The 19,404-nt window shown below is 36.1% G+C and overlaps 1 protein-coding gene across 3 annotated transcripts in view; it reads right to left on the minus strand.

The window, feature by feature from the left end:
* Nucleotides 1-1,479: 1,479 nt before the first annotated feature.
* Nucleotides 1,480-19,404, minus strand: part of GXYLT1 (glucoside xylosyltransferase 1) — a 62,173-nt gene continuing 44,248 nt past the window's right edge. For all 3 annotated transcript variants that reach the window (XM_050748445.1, XM_050748446.1, XM_050748447.1), the window contains 3 exons: nt 17,313-17,436; nt 16,846-17,018; nt 1,480-7,639 (listed from right to left, as the gene is read on the minus strand). In XM_050748445.1, the coding sequence (XP_050604402.1) occupies nt 7,478-7,639; nt 16,846-17,018; nt 17,313-17,436 (459 nt within the window). In that variant the 3' untranslated portion in view covers nt 1,480-7,477. The remainder of the gene's footprint in view (nt 7,640-16,845; nt 17,019-17,312; nt 17,437-19,404) is intronic.

The raw sequence follows: 19,404 nt of genomic DNA on the forward strand, positions 1-19,404 counted from the left end.
ATTTAAAGGGACTTTTAAACTCTCCTCAGAAGCCATCATCACCTCCAGTCTTTTGAAACCTTTTATGATTGCGACAAAAAAAGTATAAAAATTAAAATATACAAAACTGAAAACTGATCGATTGTAACATTATAGAGACTTATTTTCTATTAAATTTTCTTTAGTACACATGATTCTCATCTTAGTTGAGACAAAGTCTGACTCTGTAGCCCAGGCTGGAGTGCAGTGGCATGATCTCGGCTCACTGCAACCTCTGCCTCCTGGGTTCAAGCAATTCTCTGGCCTCAGCCTCCCAAGTAGCTGGGACTACGGACGTGTGCCACCACCCACACTGGGCTAATTTTTGTATTTTTTGTACACAGGGGAGGTCTCACTATGATGCCCAGGCTGGTCTCGAACTCCAGGGCTCAAGTGATCCTCCCACCTCAAACCCCTCAAAGTCCTGGAATTACAGGTTTGAGCCACCTTGCCTGGCCTTACAGCTACCTTTTTTTTTTTTTTTTTTTTTTTGGGAGGGGGGCAGAGTCTTGCTCTGTCGCCAGGCTGGAGTGCAGTGGCATGATCTCAGCTCACTGCAACCTCTGCCTTCCAGGTTCAAGCTATTCCCCTGCCTCAGCCTCCTGAGTAGCTGGGACTATAGGCACATGCCACCACACCTGGCTAATCTTCTGTATTTTAGTAGACATGGGATTTCAACATGTTGGCCAGGATGGTCTTGATCTCCTGACTTGAGATCCGCCCGCCTCAGCCTCCCAGAGTGCTGGGATTACAGGCATGAGCCACCATGCCCAGCCTACAGAGACTTTTAAAAGCAAAACTAGTTTCTGTGACGGAAAAGGGTGCTCTTCTCTAGATGTGAAATTTGATCCACCTGAAAATTATAGGAAATACTTGGGTCAGTAAAACAACACATGGTCTGTTGCCCACCGAACAGCTATGTTCCAAACTCCCTATAAACTCCTACCCCACCAACTTTATCCAGAACCTGGAAGTTGTTCCCCTTTGTCTGAGCAGCTATTCATCAAGGGGAGGTCATTTTTAATTTCAAGGGCAAATCTTCATGGTCAGAGCCAATCATAGGAGCTTTATTCCTTTTGAAAAATGATTGCTTTGGAGATAATGCACATTGCTGTGGCCATGAGAGCAAGTGAATGGGGGCTGGAGAAACCTTCCTCTTATAAAAAAGAAAAAAAAATATGTATGTGTGTGTGTGTATATATATATATATTTCAGCCTCTTATCATCCACCACCTGGAACCTTTGTGGTCACTTTGGAGCCGTAAGGGGAGACATCAGACTCACTTGGTGAGAATGGCAATGAAAGGCAGAAGGTACTAAGGCTCTTGATGACACTGTTCAGCTGCTGAATTAGCCAATCCGGGAACCGCCCTCCACCTAGACTCCTGGTTCTCAAGCACCTCAATCCCAAAGATTCTACAATTGTTTTTGATTGCTAAAATAATCCAGACACATAATTTAAGGAAATAAAATGTTTATTGAGTAAATGTTTATTTAGTAACAGCAACACATCGTTCCTCAAGAAGAGGATGAACTGAAAACTCCTCTAAGGCAGGATGAAGCAACTTTCCATTATTCTTAGTTTAGACCAGAATCTGTAATTTTATATTCTCCTTTAAAAACTGTCAAAATACACCAAATAGAGGAAAATGTTCACAGTATACCAAAACATTTTAAGATAAAGAGCAGTGTAAGAGTAGTATTCTCTACATATCACAGTATACAATGATGCCTTCCTGCAGCTTTAGAACTATTACTACTCAAAATATTAATACATTTATGCAAAATGATTGGGAAAATTGAAATACCTGCAACCTTTTCCAGTTTCTGACTTGAGGAATAGGTGCAAACCACCATCCTCTTCATAGACCTTCTGTTACAGCATCCATCAAAAACCATTGGTAGAGCTCTCAAATATTGATGACAATGCATGTGATGCATGTGTGCTCTGCTAAGTTTTGAACAGATAACATATTCTACAGCAATGCTCAAGCCCTGGATTATTTTTGCCTGACAAAATAATATTCCAATATTCCCTGAAGTTTTATAAAAAGGTTGAAAATGGCTATTTTTCATAGTCAAAGCCAATTTCCTTTATTTTTTGAGACAGAGTCTCACTCTGTCACCCAGGCTGGAGTGCAACAGTGCAATCTTGGCTCATGCAGCCTCAAACTCTTGCACTCAAGCAATCCTCCTGCCTCACCTTAACGTGTAGCTAGGACCGCAGGCACATGGCACCACACCTGGATAATTTTTTAATTTTTTAACTTTTTTGTAGAGATGGGGTCTCACTTTGTCACCTAGGGTGGTCTCAAACTCCTGGGCTCAAGCAATCCTCCTTCCTCGGCCTCCCAAAGTGCTGGGATTACACGCATGAGCCACCACACCCAGCCAATTTACTTTTTAATAGACTATACTGCTGCATTATCTTCACGATTTTTTACAAGAGGTTGCTATAGTGTGCTATGTGTGTAAATATTCAGATTCTGTATATAAACTAAATATAATCAAAGGCTCCAAATCAGTTCTTCAGTTTGATATTTAAATGTCTGACCAGGGACCTTCCAAATAGTATTCACAGTATTAATGATGAGAGAAATTTTCATTTCTATTTTTTCTTATCTTTTTCAAAGTCCCATTAAACATTTGAAATTACTGGTAGAAATGAGGTGATAATAAATATTTTCTATTTAAAAGTCTGACATTGATATGCAATCCATTTTAAACTGTTACATCCAATATGCTATTCTGTTTTTCTCATTAGTCTTTAATTGCTAAATATTTGAATAACATATTAATTTGTTTTTTAAAAAAAGAATTTTCTTGTACCATTTTTAGATTTCTGTCTTAAGTTTATATAATTTTGTAAAACCTAGTTTCACGTTTAATGAATTAAGAAACAACAACATCAGAACAGTTTAGCCAGACTTTAATAGGCAAAAAAGGGTTGCTTTGGCATTGTATAAAAGAATAACTGTTATAATACAAATCTTTATTTAATCTACTTTATTAAATATTAAAATGCAATAAGGCAATTATTGTTTTAAGACATTTGAAACTGCATTTAATAAATGGGTAACTGGCCCCACACCTGACATACTGCACCCCTACTTTTCTTCTCTAAGGAACCAAAAAAATTATTTTAAGAAACAAATCAGTGGCCTTCCTAAAAACATCTCAAAGAAGTTCTGATTACTGCTAAGGTATTTATTAAATACAAATATGTGAAAAATAAGACAACGAATAATATCTTTTAAGGTATTTCTGCTGTCTTTTGTCCTCTTATATCTACTCAGAATGGTTCAACTGAAAGTATCCTGACTGAGGAATAAATTGGTGTAATTTATTGTTTAATTTGCCATCCAAGGTTGGGCAGTGATTCCCAAACCTGGCCTCTCATCAGTATCATCTGGGAAAACTGCTGCAACACATTCCTGGGCCACCTTCAGACCTAATGAAGCAGTCCCCTCCACTTCCAACCTCCACTGGGGAATATGTAGTTAGTCTTGCAGTCTAACACTTGGGATAGATAAAACGATAAAGCTAAAAAGGAAGATACTTGTATTTCCACAGGTCCTAGCTCACAAACTGGGATCCAGTAAAAAATAAAACATAAAAATAATAAAAATTTTAAAATAAAAAACACACACACACACACACAAAATGTTGAATTGGGACTAAATGATCAGTAAGTTGGGTGATTGGGAGACAACTCTAGTACTAACAAACCAAATACAGCAGGTCCTGCTGCCCCATTCCATGGAAGTCAGCACCTTTCCTGACCCCAGAGAGCCTAGGCAAGCAAACAAACGGATGTAGCATGAGGGCTACAACTCAAAAAGTAAATGTTTCCACACCATTTCTCTCCATCTCTACTTCTCAATTTTCCATACACGCATTCCATCTTTTCTCTTCCTCTGCCCTTTGCCATTCCTATTCTTACTCCTTTCTCTTTCCTCACCCCTTTTCTCACTTCCTCTCTTTTCCTTCTTTTTTGATTTAGTTACATCATTCTTTTCTTCTCTACTTTCTCTTCCTGAAAAACTCTTCCTTACATAAAATAAACAAATTCATACTGGAGATATGTCAGAAAACATTCAGCCTGAGTAAACTGAACGCTCTGTACAGAAAACAACAGAACAAAACAGAACTTCAAAAGTAACACTGGTGTGGCCTAACATAAGCCACAAAGAATGCTTCCAAATCCATTATCTCTTCTGAGTCTCATCTTGTGAGGTTTGAAGGGTACACTGATTGTACTTTAAAACCTAAGGCACAGAGAAGGTTAAATAACATGCCTGAGTAACTAAGAAGAGAATCCAGATCTAGTTCACAATCTGGTCTTCTTTTCACTATACCAATAACATCTGACTGGAGGCAAGATGAGAGAGCAATGAGTAAGCACTATTATTATTTCAGGGCCTTAAAACCCTTATATATTATGAACTACTCTTCATTAGAAAAAAGTATGCACTTTCTTAAAGCGTAAATCACAATATATATTTTTAAAGGTTTCCCAAGTTCTTTTCTACTTCACACAAATGAAGTCTGACTGCATTTTAAAGGCATCCCACTTTGGTAATACTGTAGCCCAGAGATAGTTCTGAGGTCAAAATACATAGACTCAAATAATAAATCATGTAATTTATATAAACTGCATAGATATATGTTTTATGAAAGACCATTTATATGAAAATGGAATACATTCTCTAAGTTGTCCATCTATAATTCAACCTCTCATCAACTCCAAGAACTGCATTTCTTTAGAATTCAAAAGAAGAATTACCTTGTCTAAAGATAAATTCAGAAAATTCATTTAAAAATTATTATACACATTTTGTGATACCTTTAATTTTAGGTAGAAACAGTACCTAAAAGAGAGCTTTCACTATTAATTCAATTTATGGTAAAACGATCAATCAGGTCAGGTCTAAATAAACCAGATGAAGAACCTTCCAACTGATCCACCATGTAGAGTGTGTGACAGTGTAAATAATCCACACCATGAGTGAGACCACAGCATACAGTCCAGTTGGATTCAACTGCGACCACGCTCTATACAAGTCCCAATCAACTAGAGCCCATGGGGCTGAGATTCTCCGTTCACTGAGGAAATTAAATCTTATCAAACTTACTAATATAAATTCATATCTTGTCATTAACCCCAAATGCTTCCTCTAATATTTCAAAATCACATTTATAATCTACCAACTGTGCCAAGAATTGTGGTATCCTAACTTCAAGTTGGCAAAATAATTTCCAGTGGTTCCCAAAGTAGCTAACATCAAAGTCGTCTGAGGTGATTGTTAAAAACAAAATCATCATGTGACTTATATTCTGTACCCTGATTCTAAGAAACCAACTAGAAGATGGCATATTTGAGATAATCAGGGAAATTTGGCTATGAGATGAAGCCGAAGGACTGCTGCTGCTTTTGTTAGGTGTGATATCATGGTATCTACTTAAAGTGTTCACAGCAGTGAAATAACACGATGTCTGGGATTTTAAGATACTTAAGCAAAGAAAAAAATGACGACGCAAACATGGTAAGATAGTGGTAAGTGTCAGATCTGGATGTTGAGTTATCAATGCACTATTCTAGTTTTGTATAATTTTTAAATCTCTTCATTAGAAACTTTTTTACAGACTCCATCCTAGATACAGCATGCCACAGTCTCCAAAGTCCTAGCTCAGGAATCTACTCTTAAGCTCCCAACAAGAATCTTATATAGTCAGGCAGGCAATGATCTATTTGAGGACCATTAGAAAAGATCTAATACATACCCTCCAAACTTTACATTTTTAGTATTCTCATTTTCTACTCAGTACGCTCAATTTCACAGTTTCTTATATCCACCACGGCATTCTGCCAAGGAACTACAACTTGTGTTCTCTAAACCCATCTGTTCTAAGAATGCTGGGCTGGTTATCAACTTCTAATGCACCTTGCTTAAACTTTCCTCTCTCAATTTGCCCCTGACTGAACTGCAGACGACAGAACAACTGTACTAACCATCTCTTTCTGCACATTCCATGTCTCCACAGAGGTCACTGTGTCTTCACAAAACTAACTGCCACGATTTTCACTGGTGATATTTTTCCTTCATGATTTTCGATTTTCTACTTGAGCATTAAAATATCAGAGAGAAAAAGAAGATAACCATATAGATAATCATGCTGTTGGTAAAATAAGATATGTGCCCCAGCATAGTATATGCTAAGTATTCAGAATCTATATTTATATTAGATAACAGGTCAAGAATGCCAAATAAACAATATTTTTCTCAAGATTTAAAAAAAAATTAACTGTCTTAAGTGACACTCAAAAAAGGAAGATATGCACATCAACCCAATTAAAAACACATTTTCTATAGGTGGATGTAACAATCTTAATCCAAATCATCCACTTAAGTTGTTTAACTTACTTAAAGTAAGGCTCTAGATATTTGCTTCTTCAAAAGTATCTTGCAAGGCCATTATGAGGTAGAAGACAAGTTTAAATGGACCACATTTTTCTACTCCATTGTAACTAAAATTACTACTCACAGAAAGTATATAGCTTATGTATTTTGGTCCATCACATTTTCCACCATCATATGAGTATACTCTTAAGGTTCTCACTTTATCATCAGCATAATACATTTTGCTTCCAGAATGCCCAGTAAAGCTGACATTTTTCATTTAAAGTGATTTAAAACAAATTCCCAAATATCTATTTAACAATCTTAAATCTGAGTTTTGGCAAGACAGTTTAATGCATACAAAATGAAACACTACATTTCCCGCTCGCTCGCTCTCTCACACAAATGCGCACACACAGATTAAAACCCCAAAGTTTTCAGTATTTTTCCTCTACCTTACACAGTTCAATTTTTAACATGCAGCTTACTTATAATCTAAAAATAATTTTAAACATGATTGTCATAAAAATATTTTAAAACAGAGATGAAATGTATAAAGGCACACATGGATTGTCAATGGTTACATCAGTTACGTCACATTTCTTTAGAAACAGAACTGTTTCTGCTCCTGTAAACAAACTTTTTTCTCACACATTTAAAGTGAGGTTAGTGCTGACATAAAATTATTGCTCTACTCACAGTCTGAGTGTTTGCACTGTTTGAGGTACATTTTCTCCATCTACACACCCCTACCACTCTTGAGAGTATGAGTCAACAGAAGTCTGCAGGTTAAAACCATTCAATAATATTTTCATCAATACTGGAATGATAGTTACATTACAAAATATCAGAGATAAAAAATGTTTCATTGTTGAGGCCCAAGATTTTAACTTATTCTTCATTACCTGAAAATACTGCTCATTTAACTTCTTTAGGGAAAAAAAATTATTCTGGAGATGAATAATTCCTTCCTGAATACTTCATCCAAGACGATTCCTTCACACTTATCCTCTGATTCTTTGTTGTTTTCATTCATTTGATTTAGCAGTCACCAAGAATCACTTTTCCTTTGGTGATGTGGCATAACGATCTCTTACACTTTTTGCTAGTTGTTTGATAAATATTTTGTAAATTTTTCCACAGTATGTATGCACTGTTTTTTGTAGTTCCAGTTCTAAAGGTTTTAATAAGGAACGGATGTTGTCATCTTCAAAAGAGCACTAGAGAAAGAAAATTTTAAAAAATAAAAAATTTAAAAGGCAAAAGTACGTATATAAATTCAATTATTTTCCAAACTTCTTCAATCAGTTTAATATGAACGATCTCCATTTAACGTCTCACAGAAATTAGATGTTTAACAAATATTTTCAATAAATTAAACAGAACTATTATCTCCCATTAAAGAAAGACAGCCATGGTAAATCTCCGGGGGAATCCTGGAGAACGTGCACAAGGGCAGAGAAGACTCTGAAATACTGGTTAAGAAGACAACCAAAAGCCCTACAAGTATCTGGGCGAAACTAATAAAAGCTAGACTGGCTAAAAGAAGAGCTTGACCACACACCACACCCACGTCCCACCTTTTAAAAACCACTCTGGTAATAATACTGCTGAGGCTGGAATTGAAGGAAATGAAGTAGAGGCATATGGCAGGAGGAATGCAAGATGATAACACAGTTCAGCATTTCCCACAGAACCCTAACTGCACAGAAAGATCCCAACAATAAACACATTCGAAAACCGCTAAATATTAGGCACTCCTCATGGGGATTCAGACTGGCACAGGCAAAAGTCTAAAAACTAAAACAGAAAATAAATCTGTTGAGTGTTGTTTGACTGTTTGTCCCAAGATATATTTTTGGCTAGAGTCCTTCTCTTACTATAAAATATACTAGTATCAAGAAATATATTTTGGAAAAGGCTGTGGTACTAAAGTGGAAATAATGTGTAATCTTTGTATCTTCAACCAGGTATTTTGTGATTTAGTATTTTCAACTAGGTATATTTTCAATTAGAAAGATGGATGGGGCTTAAAAGTAGAACATTTTACATGGAAGTTGAAGTTGGTGAAAAATGCAAAATCACAAAGGAAATTCAGAACCAGAAATCTCCCAGGTTATCCCTAAGGTTCACTAGCACCCTGAGGGAGAGGAAATGAAAGCATCACCCCAAGCACAATTAGTGAGTCTGCAGGAAGCTGCAGTCAATCTATGGAGAAGAGGATGAACTTGGATGTTTGTTTAAAACATGGGTTTTGTCACTGTAGAGATGCAAAGAGATCCTAAACTTTGACATCTTTTGAGCAAGAAAAATCGTAAGTATTAACTGCATAAAACCATCACCCTTGGAGTGATTTTTAAAAATCAATCACACATACTCCAGATAAACGTCTAAAATTGTTTTGAAGATAAAATTTTTAAAAAGAGGCGGGGAAACTTAGCCAGGAACAATGTCATGAAAATAACAATAGCACATAGAGTGCTTGCTACCTACATGCCAGGCACCATTCTAAGAGTTGTATATGTATTAACACATTTAAGCCTCACAATAACTTTACAATATAGGTAATATTATCTCCATCTGACAATGAAACAACTAAGACAAGGAGAGAGGATTTTCTCACAGTTATAAATCCAGTAAGTGGTTAAGCCAGGATTCTGTCCCAGCAGTCTAGCTCCAAAAGTCCATGCACTTAATTAACCACCAGACAGCACTACTTATCCAAACATTAAGCAAACAACATCATGCCAACTCAGTTAAAAAATCCTGTTGAAGGATGAAAGCTCAGTGAATGGTGGAAATCTGGGGAAAGTGCTGTACTGTAAATAGATACACAAATTTGTTTGGGTTAAAAGTGTAGCCAGGCTGAAGAAGGTAAACTTCATCAAGTGATACTGTCAAGAAATAGTTCAACGTGTACAAAAAACACATGAACAACTGGTTGAGTGGCGGAAAATTACGGGAAGCCCAAACTACTGTGATCATTATTTTTACTATATAATAAGGTGAAAACACCATGAAAGCATTTAAGAATAGAGGAAGACTATTGATTCCCAGGAGTATGGAGTACTCGAGATTCAGTTTCTTTGTTTTCATGTGATTTAAATCCCAGTGTCTGTGGTTAAAAAATATTTTCTTCCTCACTGGGGGAAAAAAAAGCCCTTTGATGAATATTTTCTTAAATAAAAATAGTGTCTCATTAGACCTCTTTCTGCCCATATGACAAAAGCAATTTGAATCTAAGGAAGAAGATAAATTTCCACCTATATAAATATAGTCTAAAGACACTGCATTCTGCCATTTACATAATCTGCAGTGCCTGCATATTTGTGCAGTACATAACCTACATCTGGGTGTCCCTTTCCCAGAGGCCACGCATGCCCTTACCTGACTCCAGACCTTTTTTCATACTATATGCCTGACTTGTCCTTACCTTTTCTTCTCTGCCTGGTACTCATCATCCTTACAACTTAGTTCAAATGTCAGCTCCTCTGAGAAGCCTTTCCATGTACAGTTAATCATTCCCTCTTTTCACTGGCACAGGACCCAGTACATTAATTTTTAGGAAGCTCATGCTTTATACTGTCAGTTGAAGAACAGGAAACAGTGAGGCTGTGATGACCATAATTAGGCAATTTGAGGTATTTTCAAAGAATAGTACATCTTTGGAAAATATAGGAGAATGGCAGTTCAATCCAACAAATCCTAAGTGTTAACTATATGCAAGCCAGCACTATGGGAAGGAAAACATTCAAGACTGCTTTGCAGAGATAGTTATGCAAATATACACAAGGTGTAAAGTAAATATAATATAATTCAGAATGAAATGCATGATGCAGAAAATATCTTATAGAGCCATAAAATGTTTTGTTCTGATTTTGAATTTGCAATTTTTAAACAATATTTTTATTCACTCAACAACTAATATTTAACAAATATGCATGGACTATAAAAACAGATTTGCTGGCAGACATAGCCATGAATTCACACTTTAAAGATGGTTCACATCCTTTATAATTCATACTGTTCACTGCATTCCATGGCTATGACTAAGCCTCTGTCTGAAACTTGCATAAATATCCTTTTCTGAACACAATTCTTTTAAAAATTACACTTCTCACTGAATTATAGATAAGGAAATATAAAAACACTAAGCAGGAGCACCATAAAAGACTGATTAACTTCATTAAGTTGAAAAATGAATAGATGTAAGCTGTAGTTAACACAGACCCAAAACAAACACAAAAGATAATTAATCATCTGAAATCCTTTAAAAAATAAGATTTCTTTTTAAAAAATCAAGTGTAATTAATCAACTTAAAACTATTACTCGGATTTTTAAAGGTATACACTTATAAACCAAAGAAAAGATCAAATAAAACTAGGGAAATTTAATTCTCTAATAGTAGATTTTTTTAATACTCAAAGGAAACAAAGGAATCTCATTTTTATAGGAATGCATTTCTCTTCTATCCTGCAAAGTCTCAGAACCCCACAAGCACTTTTCTTCATTTTTATCACCTTCTGACAACCCATAAAAAAGCATTATTAAAATACAGTATTAATTTCTGAAGGTATACGAGGCCTGCTACATTAAAATGAACATCAACACTAAATTTTATAATTCATCAGTGAGTATAGTCATACCATGACAAACTGATTGTTTAGAAGCTGCATCTGTCAAATTTATAGGAGAAACTTAGCTAATAATACACTAAAACCGTAGCCCACAATGCTGCTAGCATTTTGTCTACCATCAAGTTTAAGAAACAGATTTCTGGGAGAAAACTTTAATTCCTTTTCATGGCAGATCATCACCTTAACATGGCATATCATCTCCACATCCACTTCATTTCGGCCCCTGCTGACTTTCATCCATCACTCCAGTCACACTTAAGAGATGGATGCCTGACCTCTCCGTGGATCTTTTCACAGCCTCTGAACCTTTTTCTCAGGCAGTTCTCAGCCCAGACTGCCTCCACCCACCTGGCAAACTCTTACTTATTCTTCAGGGCCCACTTCAAAAGCCTCCTCTTCAAGAAGGCATTCCCTGGCCCTTCAAGGCAAAACTGAGACACTCTGTTTCACAGTTCTAGAACAATCTCTGTCACCATGGATTGTAGTTATGTGTTTTTATTCTCACTGCTATCGATGAGGCTATATAGACCAGAGGATTTCACACTATCAAATAATGAGAACCTAGTAAACAGGGGTCATCGGCTTTTCTCCTGACCCCCACATTTAAACCAAAGTAGCACTCCCATTATTTGCTTTGTTTCCACCCATGTAAGATTAAACAGTCTAGCAGAACAGACAGCATATCTAAATGAGAGTTGCGTGATCACATGTATTAATACTTCTTCCTTAGTAACAGTGAAACAGCTAACATAGATAGTGATACAACTTGTTAAGTAACAGCATACATCCAAACCTCCCCTGAATTTGCCCCAAGTCTTGGTCCTTAACATTCACAGAGATCTGGTTCATGCACCCATCGAGAGGTATATGAAGTATTAATCATGTCCCCCATCAATCCACCCTAATTACATAAAAGGTAACTAATGAGAACATGAAGAAAAGAGAAAACAGACAATTGGGGGATGGGGGAAAGAGGGGCAGTATAATTTTTTTCCAAACTTTTAAAGCAAATGCTTAAAAGACAAAACTTTATTTACGAAAGCAACAGAAAGACAATACTTAAGCATAAACTTAAGTTATATTCAAAACCTACAGGAAAAAACCTGTAAAACAGGGGTGTCCGATCTTTTGGCTTCCCTAGGCCACATTGGAAGAATTGTCTTGGACCACACATAAAATACACTAACGCTAACAATAATGAGCTAAGAAAAAAAAAAAAATCACAAAATAAATGTCATAATGTTTTAAGAAACTTCACGAACTTGTGTTGGGCCACATTCAAAGTTGTCCTGGGCTGCATGCGGCCCATTGGCCACAGGCTGGACAGGCTTGCTATAAAACATTCCTAAAAGACAAATGTAAAGACAGCCCTTGTTCTTAGTTGGGATGTCTCAACACCATCAAAACGTTAGCAGTCCCTGAGTTAATATATGAAGCTAATACACTCCCAATAAAAATACCATTTTTTTTTTTTTTTTTTTTTTTTTTGAGACAAAGTTTCGCTCTTCTTGTCCAGGCTATGGTGCAATGGAGCGATCTCGGCTCACTGAAACCTCCACCCACCAGATTCAAGCAATTCTCCTGCCTCAGCCTCCCGAGTAGCTAGGATTACAGGCACGTGCCACGACGCCCGGCTAATTTTTGTATTTTTAGTAGAGACGGGGTTTCACCACTTTGGCAGCCAGGCTGGTCTCCAACTCCCGACCTCAGGTGATCCGCCCACCTCAGTCTCCGAAAGTGCTGGGATTACAGGCGTGAGCCACTGTGCCCAGCCTAAAAATACCAACAAGATTTAATTTTTTAATGGATTTGATACTTATGGAAAAATAAATATACAATAGCTAAGAAAACACTGAAAAAAACAGGCTATAAAGAGGGAGTAGCCCCATCAGATATTAAAACATAGCAAAGCACCTTTATAATTAAAATAGTGTGTTATTAGTGTACAAATGAATGGACCAATGGAACAAAACAGAAAAGTCAGAAATTACAAATGGAATTTATGATAATGTCAGTATCTCAAATCTTTTGGTTAAAGACAGCCTTTTATTTTATTTTGTTTTTTAGAGACAAAGTCTCACTATGTTGCCCAGGCTGGTCTCAAACTGCTGGGCTGAAGGAGTTGCCTGAGCTGGTCTTGAATTCCTGACCTTGCCCACCTTGGCCTCCCAAAGTGCTAGGATTACAGATATGAGCCAGTGCACCCACCCAAAGATAGATTTTTTAAGTAAATGGTGTTGAGACAAAAGGATAGCCATTTAGAAAAAAGTCAAATAGTATCCATTCCTCACCCAATACAAAAGAGTAAATTCCAAACAGAGCAAAGGTCTGAATGTAATAAATGAAACAGCATATGGAGGAATTATTCTATAACCTGTTCTGTAACCCAAGTGTAGATTGGAAAAAGCTTTCTGATAACGACTTTAAACAAAAAAAAAAAAAAAAAGGGTTTTAGGCTAGGTGTGGTGAGTTATCCCAGTAAACCCAGCACTTTGGGAGGCCAAGGTAGGAGGATTGCTTGAGCCCAGGAATTCAAGACTAGCCTGAGCCAACATGGCAAAACCTCATCTCTACAAAAAATACAAAAATTAGCCAAGCCTGGTGACATGCACCCATAGTCCCAGATATTCGGGAGGGTGAGGTGACAGAATCAACTGAACCCAGAAGGTCGAGGCTGCAGTAAGCTGTGATCGCACTACTGCACGCCAGCCTGGGTGATACATGCCTGTAATCTCAGCCACTATGGAGGCTGATGCTGGCAGATTGCTTAAGTCCAGTAATTCAAGACCAGCCAGAGAAACACAGCAACATCCCCATCTCCATAAAAAACACTTAAGTTAGCTGAGTGTGGTGGCACGTGCCTATAGTGCCAGCTACTTAGGAGGCTGAGGTGGGAGGATCGCTTGAGTCCAGGGGGTAGAGGTTACAATGAGTCATGACTGTGCCACTGCACTCCAGCCTGGGTGACAGAGCAAGACCCAGTTGTTAATTAAAAAAAAAAAAAAAAAAAAAAGATAAACTTATTACATGAAAAATATTATACAAGTGAATGGCATCAAATACAATAAGTCAAATTGGTAGAAAAATATTCACAATATGTATCACAGGAAAAGTACTAATATTCCTAACATACAAAGAACTTTTAACAATTAAAGGAAGGAGAGGGCGACAAAGCCCAAACGCCCTCATGGTAATAATGATGGTTGTATAATTCTGCAAACATGCTAAAAGCTACTGAATTATATTTTTTAAATGGGTGAACTTTGCGGCATATAAATTATGTTTCATTAGTTATTTTTTAAAAACCTATAGAAGTATAGGTGAAACATTTAAAAGAAAATTTACCCCCAGAAAGATATAAAAATAGTTCATAAATATATAAAAAGATTAAACTTCACTCAAAAGAGAAATGCAAATTAAAACTACACTAAGATTCAATTTCTCACCCATCAGAATGACAAAATTTTAAAAGCCTAATACTATACTCTGTTGATGAGGATGTGGGGAACAGACTGTCTCATAAATCATTGGCAGGAATACAAACAATCCCTACGGAGGAACACAGGTAATAATTTCAATCCAATAATCCCACTTCCAGGAATTTACCATGAAGACTCGCCTTCCAACAATACAAATATATATACGACACAGCTTACTGTACATTGCTGCATTATTTATAATTCAAGCTACTGGAAACTACCAAAATGTCCAAACATAGAGAATGGTTGAATAAACTCTGGTACATACATAAAATACAGTACCATACAGTTGTTTTTTTTTTTTTTTTAAAAAAAAAAAAAAAGAGAGAGAAATATCTCCAGAATATTTTAAGTATAGAAAGCAAAGAATGAAGGAAGATATACACTAAACTACCTTTTGTGTAAAAAAATGGAAATAACAAAACATACATCTGCTCATCTTATTAAAAACACAGGAAGGATAAACCAGAAAACAATGAAATTGGTACCCTATAGAGGTAGGGGGCAGTTAGAATGAAAGGGCTAAGATAACAGGTTACATGAGAGTAAACTCTTATGTAATTCTGACTTTGTGAAGTGTATTAATATCCCCCTATCAAAAAATGCAATTATATCAACAAAGATAGTGGAAAAAAAACTAAAACTGAAAGCATACGGAAACAAATGAATCCAACTGTATTTCAAATGAATGAAATAATCACACTGAAAGATCAGAAAAAAAGAACTAATCCAAGTAACTTATGAATACAGTATTGAGTACATACCCTTGTCTGGGAGCAGAGGAGAGGAAGAGGAAGGACTGAAAACAAATCCTAAGCCATTTTTAGTAAGTTGGTTTGGGGGTGGAGACAATGGTATGAATGGAACATTTCTGAAATTATTTTAAATAATTGTAGGATTAAGCAAATGAGAAAATGTGTTATTGATAGAAGTCAGGATTCTAACTGTGGAAGAAAGGAGATAAAATATAGAGTAGAAGAAAGCAAAGAAGAGCCTTGGAAGAATGGCCTGGAATTAGAGAATCAGGTGTGAACACATAACATCATGTGTGCATGCTTATACTTCCTAGCTCTGCCACTGAGAAAGCTCAGAAGCAATGAGACCATGGTAGCAATAAACATGCTTAACATCCAGAGCCTACTAAAGGGAAGCAGAGCTCCTTTGACAGATGACTAATTTCAAGGGTAGGGCAGGGAAAGTATAAAATAAACCTGGAATATTTTGTTGGAACAGAAAATAAAGGAGGTACTCAAAAAAAGTCATGAGCACATGTCAAAGGGGCACAAGAAGTAGCCACTGGGGCTCCCAGTGGCCATATCTGGAACAACTTTAGCATCAACATAATTAGAAGGAAATAATGAATTATAAATCACTGGAGAAAATAAGTATCAAAGGGTTCATACTGATTATATAAACGTCAATATATGTGCAAAAGGGAGAGCTCTTCCTTACAGATGCATGCCAAGTGTCAAATGATGTATGTGGAAGGAATGCTAGTATTGAACAATCATCAATTTGCAAATAACATAGTGAAGATTGTTTTGAGCAAGAACCAACAACAGATGCTAAATCTTGTAGGAAAATTTTAATGAGAAGCAGAATATTTACATGATTTTAAAAGGTTCTCCCCATAGGCTGCTTATAAAAGGAAAAATAACTACACTGTGGAGAAAATTAACGACATTTTGACTGACTGATCAAAATCAACATCACCAGCAAGGGGCAGACAAAGGGGACTATGACTATGAGAGCCTGAGAAGGACATCTCACCACCTATAGAGTATTCTGAGCAGATATGTATATCCTGAATCTAATTGTAAGGAAGCATTAGGCCAAAATGAAGAACATTCTAATAAAAAAAAAGGGGTGAAGAGGCTCTATTGTCGAAATATGCCAATGTCATATAAGACAAAGACTGAGAAACTGTTCTAGTTCAAAGAGAGTAAAGCCATATGGATGGCAGATTAATGTATTCCATCAGTATTAAATTTTCTAGCTTGATATATGTACTGTGGTTAATAAGAGAATGTCCTTTAATTAGTTTAAAAAAAAAAACCGAAGTTTTTAGGGGTAAAAGACCTTAATGTATGCAACTTACAATCAAATTTAAGTTTTCTGAAAAAACAACTACATTGTTTTCAGAAAAAAAAGTAGAGAGAGAATCAATGACAAAGCAAATAAGGCAAAATGTTAGTAACAGATGAGGCTGAGGGTGTATAAAAATTCTTTGTACTATTTTTGTAAACTAACCATTAGCTTGAAAGTATTTTCAAACACAAAGTTAAAAAAACAGAAAAGGCAAATCTTACATTTCTTAGTGCTTCATAAACAGCTCTAAATGCTGGTTGCTTATCGTCATGGTAAACACCTCTGTTCCCATGAAGAATAAAGATTCCTTCTTCTTCTGCTTCTTGGCAATTGCTTCCATATATACAATGATCTGGTCGATAATTCCATTGACACGGAAAAACAAAAAGGCTTTCTACATAAAGAAAAGACCAGACAATGAAGCAAATACCCCTAATTCCACAAATGTAACATTATGCAAAACTTTTAGTTAAAAAATACAGCTCCTACAAGTAAGAATTAATGAAAAATGTTCGGCATTTAGATCTCTTCCAATTAAAGCAAAATTCAAGAAAAGTTTTACTCTGTCTTAAACATAAATAGCAATAATCATTAATATAAGACAGAATCAGATAAGTGCATGTTTTCCTTTTTCACTCAGTATTATCTGTGATTTTTTAATGCAAATAAAAGGAATTTAGATAATTACCTGGATTATGAAAAAACACAATATTCAATAGATCTTGATCACCCCATGTGATGTTCAGTTTGTATTTTTTAAGCAATGGCATAAGTATATCTCCCCATTGTAGTCGTACAGTTGTCATATCATTCTGTTGATAAAAACATTCAAAAGATATTACAGTAACCCACAGTAACCATTACAAAGCCACAAAGAGAAATGCAAACTCCTCACAATATCAAGTGACATTTCCAACCCTAAATGTGAGAAGGGCTGTCCAGTAAAAGAGAAGATAACAAAAGGAAGTTGTATGTGGCAGTGATAAAACTAGTAAGTCAGGAAAGAAAGCAAAAGTAACTGTGTCCTTATCTTAAAATGAAGATAGTTTTGGTACCTATGTCTGTGCCTACGTCAGAGTTGTTGATGATTAAAACTGTTAACATATAAATTTAAAGTGCTTGGAATAGCACCTGACACATGGTAAATATTCAGTGTTAGCTATTATTATTTTTTTTACCATGATGGCTATTATTCTCAGATTGATTTGCTTAACTTTTATAATTGGCAGTTCAAATAGATCATTCTGAAATTGATAAATCAAGTTAAAAAATGCATACATAACTAAAGTTAAACACTAAAAAACAGTATGATTGACAAAAATCAAGGCTGCAGAGGGAGTGGGGAAGATGAACAAAGCAGCAGAAATTTATGAGCTTTGTGTCTACTTGTAGTAAAAAATTCTCATAGAGAACTGGCCTTTTTATGATGGATTTTCCTATCCAAAAACATAATATGTCTTCCTACTTATTTAAGTGTTCATTTATCTTATTACATTTAAAAAATATATATATGTGTGTGTATATACATATATACTGCCAATTTCTTTCAAGTTTGTTCCTATGTATACTATCTCTTTTGAGAGGATTCCATTTTATCTTCTAAAAGGTTGCTACTTGTACATTAGAAAATGCACGCAAAGAATTCTGTAAAGAGGCACCATGAATGACATACAAAGTCAAAGAAGATTTGCTAAGGAAAATAACTGGGTCCAGTCTAGCAGATGTATGTAGTCCCATAAACTCTCACCGTCCCAGAGGGAGGCAAGTTAGGACTGGCATCTTTGGCAATATTACGACTGCACTCCAAGAAAGAGACCCTAGTCTCCTGATGCCTCTCATACTATTGAAGAGCTAACAGATTCACCCAACCCATTTTAATGACTGTAAGCTTTGCTATCAGAATTACAACCCTGCTAGCAAAAGTATTTTCCTATTCTTGGATATCAACTAATTGGCATATCAACACTGTTTTCAGGAGGAGACCATATAGGTTACTTAAGAAAGAACCCCTGGAGTCAGCCAGTAAACGGTTTGACTCTCCTTTTAAAAGCAGCAATTTCTGTATTTTAATTTTCAACCCAGCCAAATTAATTACATGTCCTTAATGTTTACAGTAGTTTTAATAGGTTGAAGTTTTTCAGGGATATAAATATGTCATGCAAATAATAATTTTACATCCTATCTAATTTTTTATACCTATTTCTTTCACTTGTCTAACATGGGAGCTTGTTATTCCTCCATGCTGAAAACTGCCATTTAAATATTACTTAATAGTTATAGTGACAGGCACAGTGGCTCACGCCTGTAATCCTGGCACTTTGGGAGGCCTAGGCAGACACATCACTTGAGTTCAGGAATTCGAGACCAGCCTGGGCAATATGGTGAAACCCTGTACCGAAAGTACAAAATATTAGCCACGCATGGTGGTACACGCCTGTGGTCCCAGCCACTTGGAAGGTTGAGGTGGGAGGATCACTCGAGTCTGGGAGGTGAACGTTTGCAGTGAGCCAAGATCACACCACTGCACTCCAGCGTGGGTGACAGAATGAGACCCTGTCTCCAAAAAAAAAAAAAAAAAAGTTATGGTAAGATTAACAGATATCCTTATCTTCATTTTAACTGGGAAGCTCCTACTGTTTAGCCATTAAGCACAATGCTGCCTTTTGAAATAAAAATATTATACCAATAATCCATCAATTTATATTTTGTTTTTTTAAAATAAAGAAGGTACTGAATTTAATGCTTTTTCAGATACTGAATGTAATGCTTGTTTTTTTTAA

The sequence above is a fragment of the Macaca thibetana genome, chromosome 11 (assembly GCF_024542745.1).
Source record: "Macaca thibetana thibetana isolate TM-01 chromosome 11, ASM2454274v1, whole genome shotgun sequence".
Taxonomy (NCBI): domain Eukaryota; kingdom Metazoa; phylum Chordata; class Mammalia; order Primates; family Cercopithecidae; genus Macaca; species Macaca thibetana.